Source organism: Poromitra crassiceps (assembly GCF_964638095.1).
Source record: "Poromitra crassiceps genome assembly, contig: HAP1_SCAFFOLD_136, whole genome shotgun sequence".
NCBI classification, from domain to species: Eukaryota; Metazoa; Chordata; class Actinopteri; order Beryciformes; family Melamphaidae; genus Poromitra; species Poromitra crassiceps.
Window position 1 is genome coordinate 374823 of NW_028152226.1, and position 17589 is coordinate 392411.

Here is a 17589-nt window from a genome sequence, read left to right on the forward strand (position 1 = left end):
ATTTAAATGTGTCATCATTATACTGTACCATCTACGGACTTAATACGACCACCTCTTTTTCTCTCATGGTCTTTTTCAACCATGAATAAAAAAACACTATCTTGGAAACCATTTGTGTCTGAATTGTGTCTGATTGTAGCTCACTCAGGTAGATGGTGTGTTTACAGTTACAGACCATGTTGAATATAGGCTGCTTGGAGTTGGGATTGTGAATTTGTGGAACAATGCCGCCCCCATCTGGCGGAGTCAGGCTACTCGGCTCCGCCACTTGTAAGAAATAGAGAGGTCCAGGAACGAGTCCGGAAATCATCGATGCAGCCCTGGTTCTTCACAGTTTTCGCCTATGGGAGTTTTGAATGGGTTTTTGGCGCGATGCTTCTAATAATCTCTCTGGACAACGCTGGCTTAATCAAACGCGAACCAGTGTTTAGTAACATCATCTTCACACATGAAGACCACTTTTATGAGTTTTGAAGCTTTTATGTGCCGTTAAAAGGGTGGCTAGCTAGCTAGCAAACGGCTAAATGAGACTACAATGTCGACGCGGATATTATACGTCATCACGAGTGAACGCGGAAATTCTTTCTCTCGCGCCTTCGCGTGGACGCCTATGCGACGTGTGTAGTTCTGGATTAGTTTAGCACGAGCTTTTTACTTCCAGGGCTCGCATTTACGCTACAAAACTCATGAAAGTGGTCCTCATGTGTGAAGATTATCCCGCTGAACCTTCGTTCGCGTTTGATTAAACTTGCGTTGCCCACAGACCTTATTTGAAGCATCGCGCCGAAAACGCATTCAAAAATCCCATAGACAGAAACAGTGAAGAACCAGGAAGTTCGGGACTTCCGCATTCAGCCTACAAAAATACGTCATCCCTGGAGCTCTCTATTGAACTCTTCCGATCTCCTAAATGGGCGTGGTTCTCGGCTTGTGATTGGCTGTCTGTCAATATTATGAAACTTCATTGGCTGACCAGTCTCCTAAGGGGGCGTGAAAGTGGCACAGATACAGGAAGTGACTGGAAGTTAGGGTGTCTCTATCTATAGTTGCAGCTTGTTCTGCACAACACATGTGTCGTTCTCTGCGAAAGAATTGATTCATTTCTCTTTAAGAAGCCACCAAAAACGTGCAAATGGACGGTGAGTTTAATCTTCAAAGACAGCTCTGTAATATCGCTCTAAAATACAAGTGCCTAACGCTACATAACAGAGTACAGACAGTTAATGTTCGCTCGTATGCTGCCTGAACCTCCAGCAATTTAGCTAGCGTTAATGTTGCCTTTCTTTTCTGCAAAATAACATACAATAACATAGCCTACTACTGTATCATTCAATAGCCTTTTTAAACCAACATGATCTGCTTTTCAGTTCGGCATGCATCCAATCTACGAAGCAGCTGTAAATTACAATTCCCCACGATCTTCTTCGACCAAAATACACCACTAAGGGTGGTACGTCAGTGAGCAACGCTACATTAAAAAGTATTTTTTTATGGGTGCTTTTTCGATTTGAGTATGCCGAATCGAGGGGTGGCTCTTAAGGAATCATAAAAGATCCTCGGTCACTTTTGGTCAGATAATGTATAGCTTTGTCGAAGCAAGGTGACATTACATTACTAGACTTTTGGCTTGACCCCTCTAGACAAGTTGGATTGTAGCCTATAAAAGAATGGAGAGTATCAGCCATCAGGTGTACAGAAACTGGGAGTTTAATTGTAAAATGCATATTATCTGTCCATTGTTGGTGATACACGAAGACATTTCTAATTTAAATGTTTTGTATTGTCTTGGAGTAGGATAATGTGGGCAATGTAATAATTCATGTTTTATCCATGTGTTTTGGCACAGATGGACTTGTTCGAGCCAAATTCCCTCCTGACCTGGAGAAGATGCTTGGTGTTGAGGTGAGCAGACAGATTATTTATCAGTTACTTCTGAGAGATAATGCCGCCCATCAGTAAGTAATAGTAGTAGCTACTTTGTCCACGTGGGGAAATTAGTTTTCGGTAGAAAAATAATTGTTGGCAGCGTTACATCAAAATAGGCACAGCACATCAAAACAAACACAATCACAGATCTGATCTGATCAAAAAATCAAAACATGGTGCACTATAGCAGCAGCTGGTGGTTACAACACTATATCAAGTAAATAAGAGTAGTTCACTGTTAGTAGTAGAGTAGTAAGAGTAGTGCAGAGTTAAACTAATGTGGAAAACATGCTACAGCGTCAAAGCCCTCGCCATACGTGCCGAGGGCTGTGCTGCGTCTGGTGAGCCAGACTCATTGAAAAAGTATTCCGTTAGAATGCATATGAATATCGATGAAAGTCTATATGGATTTTTCCCACAGTAAATTTCAAACCTAATAACCTGTGTGAACTTCATTATCGTCTTCCTCTCATCTCCAGTCTCAAACGAACTCTCAAGCAGACACTTTCGTCCAGGCTTTCCTGAGGAACAGCATCCAGTCCAAGTCACAGCAGGATCTGAAGGAGCTTCTGGCTCACAAAGCCGTGATCCTGGAGTACGCCCGGCCCAAGAAGAAGAAAGAGAAGAGCAACAGCAAGAAAGCCAAAGGGCTCAACGCCAGACAGAAGAGAGAACTGAAGGTTTTCCACATCAAGCCCGAACACCAGAGGTTGGTTGGTAATCAAAAAATCTGAATTGTCACAGTAGCTGCATCCTAATCATTTCTTACTGTTAAAATGCTACACTAGCCGTAAGCTAACTGTTGTATGTTCTCAACTCTAGATATGAACTTTTCCTGCCACTACATAACCTATGGAGACAATACATTATTGACCTGTGCAATGGATTGAAACCATCCTGGTGAGTATTGGTTTGGAGCTCAGTGGTGTTATCGCCCATTAGAGACCACTTCAAATGTCTTTTCATCTCTGTCCTATAGTCTCTTGCTTGGTTACCAGTCATGTTACATCTCTAATAAACCTCTCTATCTTTTGTAGCAGTCCACACTTTGTTCAGCAGAAGCTTTTGAAGGCAGACTTCCATGGTGCCATTATCACAGGTAGGAGTTCACTTTTGCTTTCTGTGATGAAATCCCACTCTCTGATGGCCCACCGCAGAGCGAAGCTGATTACCGCTTCGCCGCATGCAAACGAGCAGAGGTGGAGATAATTAATTAGAATTGCAACGGCGCTAATACAAGGCCAAGCAATGCACACAATATAGCCCATTAGCGGCAACGGCGCATGCGCTGTGTACAGCGCCTCATGGCAAACAAGGAAGTAACTTCAGTTACTCTTGGTTAGTTTGGTTAATCTTTGTTAGATCTCGGTGTGTAGATTTACTTTGAAAATGGCCGTTTCCAGTAACTTTGGATTATTATTTTATCGCGTGGTGAGTACACGAGGCACAACATGTACATGTGGGTGTTTCTGGCGCTGTTGCAATCTGTACCATTCACTACCATAGACACTGCATGAAATAGGCCACGCCCATCACGGGGGAAAGCTCTCCATTCACTGCCATACACCAGCATAATTTTCCTTGAATTAAACATAGCTAAAAGCTGTTGTGTGGTGGGCTGTGCAGACAACGAATGTAAAAAATCGCCAAATTCAAGTTTTTTTTGTACTCCCGAGCAAAACAAGGAAGCTGTTGAGAATTCGCGAGAAGAAAAATGTGGGTTTAGCTGTCAAGGAAGTAAGTTGGAGTGTTCATCTTCCGGATATATGATCTTTGTGTGCAACACGTGACATAGGGGAACGCACTTATCTGGTTAAATAAAGGTAAAAAAAAAAAAGGGAGAACGCCAGGATTGGGGGGGGGGGGGTTTTGTTTCCCCCCATTTTGGGTGTGGTTTCTGAATGATGACGCGCTCCGCAGTGTCTCTATTGTAGCACTAGCAAAGTGGTACCGCCCTTTGTAGGGAACGCACAGTGATGATAAAGGCATCCACATTATCCATTTACTGTCTGCAATATGGCAAATAGGCGAATCTCCCAAAATGTTGGCGTATCCCTTTAAGGCTAATATCAAAATTCAATCGATCATTGTTATGCCAAAATATTTCAATACTTCAGTGTTTCCCCCAGAACATTATTCTTAATCTTATCAGGGTGGAAAAGCCGCTGAAACATTTAGATCATCATGGACCACTAATTAAGGATGAATTTACACGCACAAAAAACGTTAAACAATAACAGAATAGACTTACAAGTGTCTAAGCCAAGTGTTGCTATGTTAACAATTGGTTGTCGACCATGACTTGGATGTATTTCTGTAAGCACTTCCTATCTTTGTCACTTTACTAGCATCTTGTCTTGTATTGCACAGTGGTTCGGTCCAGATGCCCGTCATATGTGGGAACTACAGGGATTCTGGTTCAGGAGTTCAAACACGTCTTCAAGATCATCACCAAAGAGGACCGACTGAAAGGTTTGGCCAGCTGAATGTCTCTCACTCACTCAACACCTGTTTTATTTAGAGCAGTGGTTCTCAAATGGGGGTCCGGGGACCCCCAGGGGTCCATGGCACTTTGCCAGGGGGTCCACGAAAAGTTTTCGGGGGGGGGGAGGACTTATTTTTGTGTGCAAGAGCTTCATTGTTCAACGAAAATATGTTATGCTTTAAATCTAAAATGGTTCATGGATTACATTCTAATCTGACAAACCTATCAATTTAAATGTCAAGCACGTTACCATGGAAACAAGCTTTTTTTATTTATTTTTATTTACAGTTTTTCTTTTATTACACACAGACCACAAAACAATAAACAAAAATGTGCAACATGCACATACAAGGGAGAGGGAAGTGAAGGTGAGAAAACAAAAACAACCAACAACAACAAACATCCCCCACAACAGCAATGCAACACAGAGTCAAGCAATCGTTCATAAGTATTTCAGTATAGAATGTTATGGCAAACAAGGATGCCGGTGTCAACAGGAATCCGGATAGAGTGGGCAGCATCCACAATGAATAAAGAAAACATCCACTTTATGTTGTATAGGAAACTATCTAGGCTGTAAGGCTATCGATTGATAAGCTAAAGAGTTTCTCACCAAGTCCCACAGCTCAGTAGGACCGATATCAAGGTCCCCCAGCCTCCCGGTAACTCTTTCCATACTTAACAAGTCTAAAAAACCACTCACCCAGTCCTCTATTAAAAAGCATCTGGGTTTGCGGAACTTCCAATTTAATAAAATTATTCTCTTAGTGGCCAGAAAGGCCAGACCAACGATCTTCTGTACATGCTTGCTTTGTGTTTGTGTGACCCTAGTTCCTAGCAGACATTCAACAGGGCCAGCAGTAACGTTTACATTCAACAGTCTCGAGAGTGTGTCAATAACCTCTTCCCAAAATATTTTTACTGCTGGGCAGTGCCACAGCATATGAAATAAAGTACCAACTTCTCCACAATGCCAGCATTGATCTGAGGAGTTGGGGTCCATTTTCTTAATTATTGAGGGAGTTATATACTGTATGCCCTATGTAAAATTTTAAACTAGTATTCTGTATCGGACTGCATTAGCTATAGTTATTGAATCTCTCCATATTAGGTCCCATTCTACAGGGTCTATTGACACACCTAAATTCTGTTCCCATCGAGTTTGAGTCAATACCAGACAATCAGTAGGGGAATGGGTCAGCAGCCTATACAGGCCTGAAACCCAGAGCCCAAAATCACAAATCAGAATGAGGGGGTCCCCGGTATATATTTTTTATCTTATAAGGGGTCCTTGGCTGAAAAACATTTGAGAAACCTCTGATTTAGAGAGCTTCACGCTATCTCCCTCAGTTCCCTCAGTATCTCCCACGCTATCTCCCCCCCCCCCCCCCCCCCGCGCATTCTTGTTGTCTTTTCAGAGCAGGTTTCAACCCAGCGATCAGACTTGTGATGAAAAACCTTGCGCTCTCGGACGTCTCTTAAGATGTTTTGTCCCTTTCTTTTGCGACAGTGATCCCCAAGAGGAACAGCGTGTTTGCGGTGGAAATCAACGGCTTCGTCTCCCACATCTACGGAAACAAGTTCCAACAGCGTGCCAGCGAGCGCTCCGTCAAGAAGTTTAAACTCAAAGGGACCATTGACTTGTGATGGTGGTCGCACTGCGACGTGGCTCAGGAAGGGACATGAAGTCATCTGCAACTTTCATCCAAATCCAGTAGGATTTGCAGCAGCATGGACAGTGGCTTGTAATTGACAGAAAATCAAATTTTCCCAGTCGTCGAGGAGTAGTTAAAGTAGAGAGAGGCCTGAAACTCCAGTGGGCGGGGAGTTTCTGCTCCGAGAGAGTATGTGCTGGAACGTGCGATTTGAACGGCAGAAATCTCAGCCACCGGTAATTCCTGAGTCATTCCAGATCAACAAGGAAGAGAGTGGCAGAGGAATCGAAGCTGCTAAAGACATGGGGGGGGATTTCACAGAGCACGATTAGTGAGTTATCCAGCCAGCTTGAAGTTGTTTTGGTTTCACAGTTCAAATCAGTATCGTTGGCTTATACGGTTTCACAGTTCAAATCAGTATCATTGGCTTAGGGCCTGTGTCCACCTAGCGTCTTTTCCTCAGGTCCAGCGTCTTTTTTCAGTTGTTTCCAATGGGGGGAGAGCGTATGCGAGCGCACACGGACGTGTAGAGAAAGTGCAGAGCGCCCAGCGTCTATTTTCAGAGCGCTCCGGCGTTTTTGTGCGCCGGCTCCCAGCGCTCCCAGCTGAGAATAATTTAACTTTTCAGAAAGACGCTGGTGTCGGGTGCTCCTTTTCTGGCAACTAATCATATGGAGAAACTATCGCAACAGAGACAGAAAGGCTCAATTGTGGGAGCAGATTGGCTAGACACTTAATATTTCTGGTGAGTGTTGTGCTTACTGCTTTTAATAGCGTAGCCTACCTGTGTTGTTAGCTTGCTAGCTGTCAGCTATCAAGCTCCTACCGCACTGAGCTAACGTTGCTTCCTTGTATATTGTGCGCTCGGATCAGCGCTCCCCAGCGCACTCCCAGCGTTTAACGTCGGAAAAAGACGCTAGGTGGACACAGGCCCTCACAGTTCAAATCAGTATCATTGGCTTATACGGTTTCACAGTTCAAATCAGTATCATTGGCTTATAGGGTTTAACAGTTCAAATCAGTATCATTGGCTTATACGGTTTCACAGTTCAAATCAGTATCATTGGCTTATAGGGTTTCACAGTTCAAATCAGTATCGTTGGCTTATACGGTTTCACAGTTCAAATCAGTATCGTTGGCTTATACGGTTTCACAGTTCAAATCAGTATCATTGGCTTATACCGTTTAACAGTTCAAATCAGTATCGTTGGCTTATACAGGAGCAGCAGGTCATGCTGATTGGTCCATAAAGATGTCGATTCAGAGGTTTACCACCAGGAGAAGATTTCTATTCAATTAAAGTTGGCAATGCAACAGTAGATGGAAGCTTTATACTACGAGAGGGAGGGGGAGTTACTCATTCACTTTAGTTACATTATTTATATCCCATTGTTTTCTCCACCAAAAGTAAATGGACATTGGCTTTGTTGGATAAAAATGTCAGCTCCCTGAGAACAAGGTTTGAAATTGTTTCAGCTCTTTGATTTGTAAAAATGTGTTTTTATATAGGCAAAGCAATGGTTTATTTTATTATGTATAATGTCCAGTAGAGGGCAGAGCAGCCATTTACTTTGTGTGTGGGGGGGAGGGGCTGTATTCACAAATTTGCACGCCTCCAATCAGGTCCACACAGCTGCCAGAGTTTGGAAGTTTGTGGAGGTGAGTGGCTGAGGATCAGATCGCTGTGGATAACTGCTGTGTCTGTCAATATTGATCATGTAAATGAAGCTTATTTGTGTGATTAAATTGAAGTTGTTGCAATCAGTTGATTCCTGTTATTCTGTTTCTCTGTTGTGCTTTGTGAAGCACTTCATTGCACTGATTAGTTATTCTAGTTTTGTAGGAGGAGACTTTTGGAGCATCCTTCATGCATCTTGTCAGCTCTTTTTTGGTTTCCGGGTCAACAAGGAGACAAGGCTGTGAGGACGGAGGAAAGGATACATTTTCACCAAATAGGATACACCCATCTGAACCTTCAACAATGAGGACAGTAGCTATAAGCCGTACAGAGTAGACGTACGCACAGTCAACATAAAGTCTTACATTATCATACATGATCTAAAACAAATATAATAAAATGATGTGTAACAACACAGGCGAGGCCTGTGCGCGAACCCGGGTCTCCAACTTACAAGCCCAACACGTTAAGCATCAGCCATTAGCTAAGGCTCACGTGTTGGCTTTTATCCTTACAGACCCAGGATCGCTACAAATGTAATCGCTGCATGGAATCATGAAATTGAATTATAGCGAGGTAATTGCATGCAGGTTCCAGTAGAAACCTTCGTTAGAAGTATATATATTACTAAATGATTAGTGAGCGGTGACTTAGGTCGGGGGAGATGGACAACTTACCCGGGGGGTTTCATGTGGACACCTTTGGTGGGGTCCTATGCGTAATATCCCTCACAAGCACATAAGCACCTTTTGTGGCTGGTAGCACCAAGTTAACAATGCCAAACGTCTGATGTATGTATTTTATTTTCCTGTGTCTGAGCCTGTTTGTCTTGTTCGTTTATTGTTCTATTAAAAAAATGAAAATATAATATATATATTACTTCCAAGGGATTATTTTCATTCAAGTCAGTAGCTGAGGGGTTAAGACAGAGGACTCTGAAGCAGGCGTGCTGGGATCAAACCCTGCTTGGGGATGTCTCTTTTCTCTCTGAACATAACCCTTGTGGGAGTGACATATTTCGACATTGTGGGGAAGATCTGGACGTGCAGGGAACGTCATAGACCCTTTTCACGGGGGCCATTTTGTGTCGAAAAGGCAGAATAAACACAGGTGCAAGCAAAACACTAATGAGGAGTCCCAAATTCCAATCATGGAAGTTTGAAACCCTCATTAGTGCTTTGCACCTGTGTTTACCCTGCCTTTTTGACACAAAATGGCCCCCCTTGAGAGGGGTCTATGGGCAGGGGTGGGCAATGCCCAATCAGACATGAGTCTTTACAACCCAATCAAAAGGTAGGACAATATTGCAACATGCACAGTCAGAGAGATTATCTCCTTTTCATTAGTAGATCCTGCACCCCATACAGCACAAGACTACAGAAAATACTGTTTATTGTTGCATTAGACCACACACAGCATCTCAGAGGGGGTCACTGAACTGCACACCAGAGTCAACCATGGTGCCAAAATTTCAACATTGTGAAGAAATGTAAATAACATGTAGAACAGCACTATTAGTCGACAATAACCTTGCAGATAATTAACATCACACATGTAGAACAGGAAGTCCTTTAGCTAACATCCCAAAGCACATTAATAAACACATCTACCCCAGAGCATGCTGGGAACTCCGCCTACAATATATTTCTTTTCACCCCAAACCAATGGAGAAATTCAGTATGTTGCAGGAGGGGGCGGCTGCAGCAAGGCCCTGTCAGAGCCCCCCCTGTCACAGCTTTAGCAAAGAGATACCTGTGAATGATGCTTGGCAAAGTGGATATGATCATATTCAGCCAGACAGTCAGATGGAGATTTAAAATGGTGAGCAATTTTTATTTTTTATTTTTTTTTACTACTGGGGGCACCTGCCCCCCCTAGCCCCCCATTAACTCTGGCAATGCCAACACTTTTTCACACCTCTCTCTCTCTCTGTTCTATGTCTCTTACCCAGAGGACACCCACGTTGCATTTAGGTACAGTCAGTTAGATTCAGCTTGGTGGTGGTGGTTGCTTAAACCTGCACTAAACCTCTGGTGTCACTCCACATTTAGTCTTTAGGCTTTAGGCAAGGTGCCACAATAGTCTACTGGAAATTTCTTGGACCCAGTAATGTTGTTTCTTATGAACTTTTATGATTGAAATGTCATATTTATGCCTAGTGGATGAAATTCAACTTGGTTGCTAAAAGGGGTTTTAGCAACCAAGTTGAATTTCATCCACTAGGCATAAATATCAAATATGACATTTCAATCATAAAAGTTCATAAGAAACAACATTACCTTGCCTTGCCTAAAGCCTAAAGAGTAAATGTGGAGTGACACCAGAGGTTTAGCGCAGGTTTAAGCAACCACCACCACCAAGCTGAATCTAACTGACTGTACCTGAATGCAACGTGGGTGTCCTCTGGGTAAGAGACATAGAACAGAGAGAGAGGTGTGAAAAAGTGTTGTTTTGCTTGCACCTGTGTTTATTCTGCCTTTTCAACACAAAATGGGCCCCGTGAAAAGGGTCTATGATGTTCCCTGCACCTTCGTCGAAATATGCCACTCCCACAAGGGCTATGTTCAGAGAGAAAAAAGACATCCCTGATCAGGGTTCAATCTCAGCACACCTGCTTCAGAGTCCTCTGTCTTAACCCCTCAGCTATTGACTTGAATGAAAATAACCTCTTGGAAGTAATATATATACTTTTTTTTATTTTTTTATTTTACCTTTATTTATACAGGGAGTCTCACTGAGAGCAATGCTCTGTTTTTCAGGAGCACCCTGTTCACATTCACACACACATTCATACCTGGAAACTGACCAGTACAACCATAGTCTGATCTGCTGGCCACTGATCAGCTGATAAGTTCAACCAGTTTGATGAGTCTAACCGATGAGACAGTTGGGTGTATCCCATTTGGTGAGAATGTATCCTTTCCTCCGTCCTCACAGCCTTGTCTCCTTGTTGACACAGAAACCAAAAAAGAGCTGCTTAATAGCATGGTGCCAACATTTCAACTTATAACTTTGCAGATAACTAACATCATGCATATAGAACAAGAAATCATTTTAACCTCCAAAACACATTGACAAACAAACAATTGACAAACAAATCTACAAACAGAACACACTACCCCAGGGCATGCTGGGAACTCCGTCCACTTTCCTCTTCCACAGGTAGAATTTCCCAGAAAGCTTTGAGGCATAACTTTTGACACTCTGTTGGACCTTGATGGGATGCAAACACATGGAAAAATGGCCATGGATTCTGTTACCATTAGCCTACATAAAACAATGTAAGATAAATCAAGGTCCAAATGATTGGTAGCTTTGAATTTAGAAACTGAAAATCATACAATCTTATTGAGATTGTTTTAGATGGGAACCCTCCTTTGCAGTATAGAGACAGTCCGCATGTCTGGGAACGCCCATACAGGCTCTAGGAACGCCCACAATAGACGCTGGTTAGCTGGCTCAGCCTGGCTGGGGGCGTGGTCAGGGTGGGGTAAAAACCCCCGTTCTATCCATTCAGCAAAGTTAGAATTTAGCTGCTAGTCCAGCCCAGGCAGACACGATCGGGGATTTAACCACCGCAGAAAACGCACATCTGAGCAGACGTCTTGTGTTCTGCTCTAGAACCCCCAAACCTGTAGTTTAGAGCCGCAGCACCGTCTTTTGGTGAGTCAGCCCATGAGATATATCTGCGGTTTTACCCCACTCGCGCGCCAGCCGTTTAACATTTTGTGGGCGTTCCCAGACATGCGGACTGTCTCTATAGTTTATTGAGGAACACACCCTGAACTCATTTGATTGGTCACTGCAACTGCTTCTTCCTGAAAACATGCGGCAGGTAAATAAAATGTGGTTAAGATTAGGGTTTAGGGTGTGAAATTAGTGCAGTTTTTGGGTGTCCTTGGTCTTGTGGCATAATGGTTAAGGTGCTTGCCTTCCAATCTGAGAACTGGGGTTCGATTCCCAGTCAAACCATACACATCTTTATAAAACATTAGGTTTAGGCAAGTACAACAGTTTGGGTTATACTAGTCTTCTGGCTAGTTGTATATAAACAACTAGCCAGAGGAAAGAGTGAAAACCCGCTTTAAGAAGGCTGACCTGGTGGTGCAGAGAGGGTGCTTCCTGCCCTGCAGTATTGAGGCCTCGGTCACTTTTGAGGTCGTGGGTTCGAGCCTAGTAAGTAACTGTACTTCTACTTAACTAAAAGGAATGTGTGTACTTTTCCCACCTGTTTATCGATACCGTGTAAAATGAGTTCAAATGCATGTTGACAGATTACATGTGGTTAGAAACTGACAACCACTACCAATCACAGTCATCATGCCTGCTGCTCTAATATAAACTTCTGGAATTGCTGAACTAGAAAGTTTACCACAAAGCGACTCAAAGCCTCAGTCTTCTGATCCAACATCAGACACCTTGTTGTCCATTAGGCCAGGTGGTTTGACTACCGGAACAGGGTAACTTCTTATTTGTTTGCCACTAGAAAAAGGTTTTTGTTAAGTGTCTTTAGCCTCAGTCAAACCAGCCACACCTGAACAATCACAACAATCGTGGTAATCCACGACAGCTGCGCTGGATAAGGTAATCTCATCATGAATGGAATTAATGAGGGAGAGAAGTCTTCCTCAGAAAATCTGGGTTAAATCGTAACCATGCGTTCATCTCTATGCAATCTAAATCCCATAGAGATAGGCACTAGAGATAGGCACAGTGCCTATCTCTATGCAATCTAAATCCCATAGAGAGGGAGATGTACTCAGAACTTTAAACAATAATCTGAATTTATTATCAAACCCAAGAAAAAGTAACGAATAAACTACAAAAAGTACAATGGAGTGTGGTAGTCAGTATCAGTATTGTCTGGAAGTGTATGGTGGGTGCAGTGGGAAATGTGTGGTGTGTGTTGTCAGTGTAAAACAAAAGACAAAAAGGTGAGAGCAGCGTGGTGTCAGGAGGCAAGCATGGCTCTGGCTGTAGCTCTGCTGACTGGCAGGGCAGGGAGCCCTAAGTAGAAGACCTGGCAGCAGTGATCAGGTGCTGCCCATCTCCAGCTCCCAGCTCAACAGCAAGCAACCTGTAATGCAAAGCTGGAACAGTATGCAGGCCAAAGTAAATGACGATAGTCCCTATGGCCGTCACCCCCCCCCCCCCCTTAAGGAAAATAACATAAACATAACATAAAGAATGATGAAATGATGAAAGCACCTGACTTGTCATCATTGGACAGACAGAGCCCAAGCTCCCTTTTATATATAAATATATATATATATATATATATATATATATATATATATATATATATATATATATATATATATATATATATATAATGAGCTTATATACAATTAAGAAGGATTTAAAAAAAGCAAGTCAAAACAATGAGCGCGGACGTGAATTCTGCAAACAAGTATATTAATGACCCAGACGTGGTCTGAGCTTCAGCTTTTAACATGAATCTTAGTTAAAATTGGCTGTCCGAGCAGTGTCAGTCACAATTTATGACAAGTTATGTCATCAGTCAGTGATGTCATGATGTCACTTGAGCAATTGTGATGTCATCCGTGATGTAATAAATCCTTCCTGGCTGAGGATATAAGTGGTGGGAGTAGGGAGAGGCCTATACTCTACATTGGAGACATTTATTTTCGTAAGAAAATGGAGTATAATTGGGCCTTTAAGCAAGAAGTTTACAAAGGTTTACAAAGTTACCAAAAGCAAACAATGAGAAAAGCAAAAAACAAAAAAAAACAAAAATCAAAATTTCTCCTATTCTTTCCATACAGAATGGTAGTTAACTTTCTTTTTACTTTTCGTTCCTCTCAGGTTTTACTCTTTGCAATTCTGCTTCAACACCCCATGTGAAAATTATGATTGTAAATTTCAAAAGGCAACCTTTTCCTAGCCTGGGTAAACCCAGCCTTCAACGTGACGTCACAGGCTATGCCTGTAGCGTAAGTTTCTTCGTGACTCATAGCACATAGAGGTCATGTGGAGGCTGGGTTTACCCAAGCTAACCTTTTCCCCCCTTCTGGCTAAACAGTTCAAGGCTATCATCACACACAATAGTTAGCTTATGGTAATAGCACAGACTTAATTCAGAAATATAGAGTAACTCCCTGGATTCTTGTGCTGCCATTGTGAATTTGTGTGTGTGTGTGTGTGTGTGTGTGTGCGTGTGTGTGTGTGTGTGTGTGTGTGTGTGTGTGTGTGTGTGTGTGTGCATGCGTCAGGCCCGGCACCACAGGGGGCTAGTGGGGGTTGTATTTTCTGCTGTAGGGGCCTCTCCTCAGCTGCCTCCCACATCTTTGTAGCGCATTAGTTCTCCTCGTCGCTGTGATCGGGACTGATGGCCAGGCTGTATCCCGGCGAGGTAGGGCTGTAAGTGGAGCCTTTAGAACTAGTTGGTGAGTAGGTAGGGGAGGTGGGCGAGTCCATGGGCAAGGTCAGGGAGTAGTGTGGTGAGTGAGGTCGTGAGCCAGGGGGGTGAGTGAGGTCGTGAGCCAGGGGTGAGTGAGGTCGTGAGCCAGGGGGGTGAGTGAGGTTGTGTGCCAGGGGGGTGAGTGAGGTGGTGTGCCAGGGGTGAGTGAGGTGGTGTGCCAGGGGGGTGAGTGAGGTTGTGTGCCAGGGGTGAGTGAGGTTGTGTGCCAGGGGGGTGAGTGAGGTGGTGAGCCAGGGGGGTGAGTGAGGTCGTGTGCCAGGGGTGAGTGAGGTGGTGTGCCAGGGGGGTGAGTGAGGTCGTGTGCCAGGGGTGAGTGAGGTTGTGTGCCAGGGGGGTGAGTGAGGTTGTGTGCCAGGGGTGAGTGAGGTGGTGAGCCAGGGGGGTGAGTGAGGTGGTGTGCCAGGGGTGAGTGAGGTGGTGTGCCAGGGGGGTGAGTGAGGTCGTGTGCCAGGGGTGAGTGAGGTGGTGTGCCAGGGGGGTGAGTGAGGTGGTGAGCCAGGGGTGAGTGAGGTGGTGAGCCAGGGGGGTGAGTGAGGTCATGTGCCAGGGGGGTGAGTGAGGTCGTGAACCAGGGGGGTGAGTGAGGTCGTGAACCAGGGGGGTGAGTGAGGTCGTGAGCCAGGGGGGTGAGTGAGGTCGTGAGCACACATCTCCAGGAACGTTGTGACTGCAAATGAGGGGCAGACACCGTTAATGGTGAGTTGGTTGCCAAAACAGTGAAGTCTCAATAAGATGAAATGTTTTTAGCATGACCTAATAACACCTTATGTTTCCCTCCAGGCTGTCAAGGTCAAATATGAGAGCAGCAAGCTGTCAAATATCAGACTCCATCCTGCCCTGAAGTCTTCAGTGATCGAGAAGATGGCTGCAAGTCTTCTCTGAACTCTGACCCAGACAACCCCTCCACTCCTCCTTGCCTCCCCATTCCCTCCCTGATTCTATTCATCCATCCCTCCACCCCGTCCCCCCAAGTCACCCTATTTTCCTATTTCACCCTTCTATCATTATCTATCTTTATTATACTGTTTTCATCTCATTTTAAGATTGTTAAAGTGTTGTTAAAATGTTAAAGTTTTAAATATTTTCATTCTGTTGTAAATAATGTTGTAGTTTATATTGTAATTTAATGTTTCTTGTTCTATTGTTGTGTTATATTGTTGTAATAAATGTGCTTTAAACCTGTGATTTGACTTTTTAAAGGACAGTAATGAATGACTAGTTGATATTGAATGATGGACTCATCAGGTAAATAATTTTTTCTTCTCAAATATTCATTGGTTGCAGGTTAATTTGGTGCAGCACATGACGTGGCATTTCATAGTCATTATATACACGCACGCACGCACGCGCACACACACACACACACACACACACACACAGTAGACTATAGTCTAGGTGTGTTGGGGCAGCATGATATACACACCATCTGCAGCTAGAGGGAAGTAGCTTGTGCAAAGCTGACGTGAGCCATCAATGTGAGCCATGAAGAAGAGATACAGATAAGGTGAATAGATTCTGTTTCATTTCTGTCACCCAGACAAAGATCACCGGGTTGATCGGGGGCCGAACAAATATTGTCATGCCGCAACCCAGGAACTTTGAAGATAGAGAGGACCACAAAAAAATGTTCTCGCTACCAGAGGGCCAGATTTAGCTCAGGGTTGGGGACCGAATGGCACCGGCGCGAAACATTTTGGGGCATTTGAAGTCAGGTTTAGAGGAATAACTCATTTTAAATGAACAGTTGTGATGTCATTATTCAGTCTTAAACACCAATATTTGATCCTTTTCTCACTGACTCCTATGTCACCACCTGCTCTCCCTGCAGGGCTTGAAATTAACTTTTTTGACCACCTGCCAATATGGTTGCTAGAAGTTACCAGCCAATTAGAATTTCCACTATCCAAAATGTTTTTCTTGAAATAAACCAGAATATGAGTGGGTTAATTTAAGCATAAGTATCAATAAGTGGCCCGGGATTCTCAAAGCCTGTGTTGAGGGTCATACGAACAAAAATGCACTCTTGAAGCTAAAAAAAAATCCAAAACCAACAAGTTAATTATTTTTACTTCAATGTAGAACAGCCATTTCTTACACATGAGATCACTTTTATCCTTTTAGTCATAAGGATTATTGAAAGATATTCCATATTCCAGACTCAAATGTTATAACAGAAGTGGAGTATTGGCCAGAATGACATGAATGACATGAATGACACTTATTCAGCGGGTATCTTGCATGTTGCGTTCAGGTGCACTGTAAACTTTTTTTTTTTTTTTTTTTTTGCAATTCCAGTGCGGGCCACACAGTTGGCGCTCGCGGGCCGCATGTGGCCCACAGGCCGCGAGTTGCCCAGGTCTGGTTTATTATATCGCAATCGCAATATTGTCCACCATAAGCACAAATCGCACCTTTCCCCCAAATCGTGCAGCACTACTGTAAACATTTTGAATGTAGCTGTTTATATACAGTAACACAAATAAAACTATTTTTGACTGAAGCATGCCAGTTTACTCCCTTTTTGACTGAGAAATGTGCCAATTTAGTAGACAATTAGGTATAGTATATCTATCTAGTATAGTATGGTATGTATAGTATCATAGTATGTCTATATCTAGACATATAATATTAACAGTCAGTAGTCCATACACACCCCGGGGAGAGGATATAATGAAAGAAAGACGATTCCAGGGAAGGCACTTTTTTGGTTTTGAATGACAGCAGTCCATAATTTAAGAGGGGGTAACCACTAATAAGCTACCCGTCATCATGGTCTATCTATCATATAAAAACATAATCTAGGGATGTATATGAATTAAAAAAATAATTCATTGCAGCACTCAAAAATAGTACAAAAATATCAAACTGTGTTAGATATAAGATCATACAAATAAAGATAATACACAGGGCTTATATTACACCCTGTACATTAAAGAAAATCGATCATACATGATCTAAACGGTGCTGGCATGGATGTGGAGTAGAGGGGACGCTCATGCACTTGTTGTGGAACTGCCCTCTTGTACTGGTCTGACATTACTGTAATCTTGTCTGGTCTCCTTGGCTTTGATATTAAACCTGGTCCTGTAACCTGCATATTGGGGGTGAAACTGTCTATTGAGCAACCAAAAATGGTCCATGATGTTATAACATCGGCCTTTCACTGCAGCTAAACGGATCATTCTAATGAATTGGAAACAACGGAAGCCAAACTGTTTCAATATGGAGACCTGGCGTAAAGACTTCATGGACTTGTTGTCAATGGAACAGGCAGCTCTACTCCTCCAAGACAGACTCAGGATCTTTATGGACCCTGGAGCTTTGTCACAATCCTCACTGGAATTTCTTAAAGAGACTTTGAATTGCTGAATCTTTGTTTATATTCTGTACACCCCCCCCCCTT

The 17589-nt window shown here is 43.2% G+C and overlaps 1 protein-coding gene across 3 annotated transcripts; it reads left to right on the plus strand.

Moving 5' to 3' along the window:
- The first annotated feature begins 1018 nt into the window (after positions 1 to 1018).
- LOC310770619 (ribonuclease P protein subunit p29-like) lies at positions 1019 to 15089 on the plus strand. 3 transcript variants are annotated; one of them, XM_083663368.1, is made up of 7 exons: positions 1019 to 1139; positions 1847 to 1902; positions 2406 to 2635; positions 2749 to 2826; positions 2964 to 3025; positions 4297 to 4398; positions 14967 to 15089. In XM_083663368.1, exons 1-7 carry the CDS (start codon positions 1133 to 1135, stop codon positions 14984 to 14986), a joined length of 555 nt encoding a protein of 184 aa, XP_083519494.1. In that variant the 5' UTR covers positions 1019 to 1132; the 3' UTR covers positions 14987 to 15089. The 3 variants fall into 3 exon arrangements, with proteins under 3 accessions (XP_083519494.1, XP_083519492.1, XP_083519493.1); XM_083663366.1 differs by lacking the exon at positions 14967 to 15089 and adding an exon at positions 5922 to 7817; XM_083663367.1 differs by lacking the exon at positions 14967 to 15089 and adding an exon at positions 5922 to 7817 and having other exon boundaries at positions 2967 to 3025.
- Positions 15090 to 17589: the final 2500 nt, after the last annotated feature.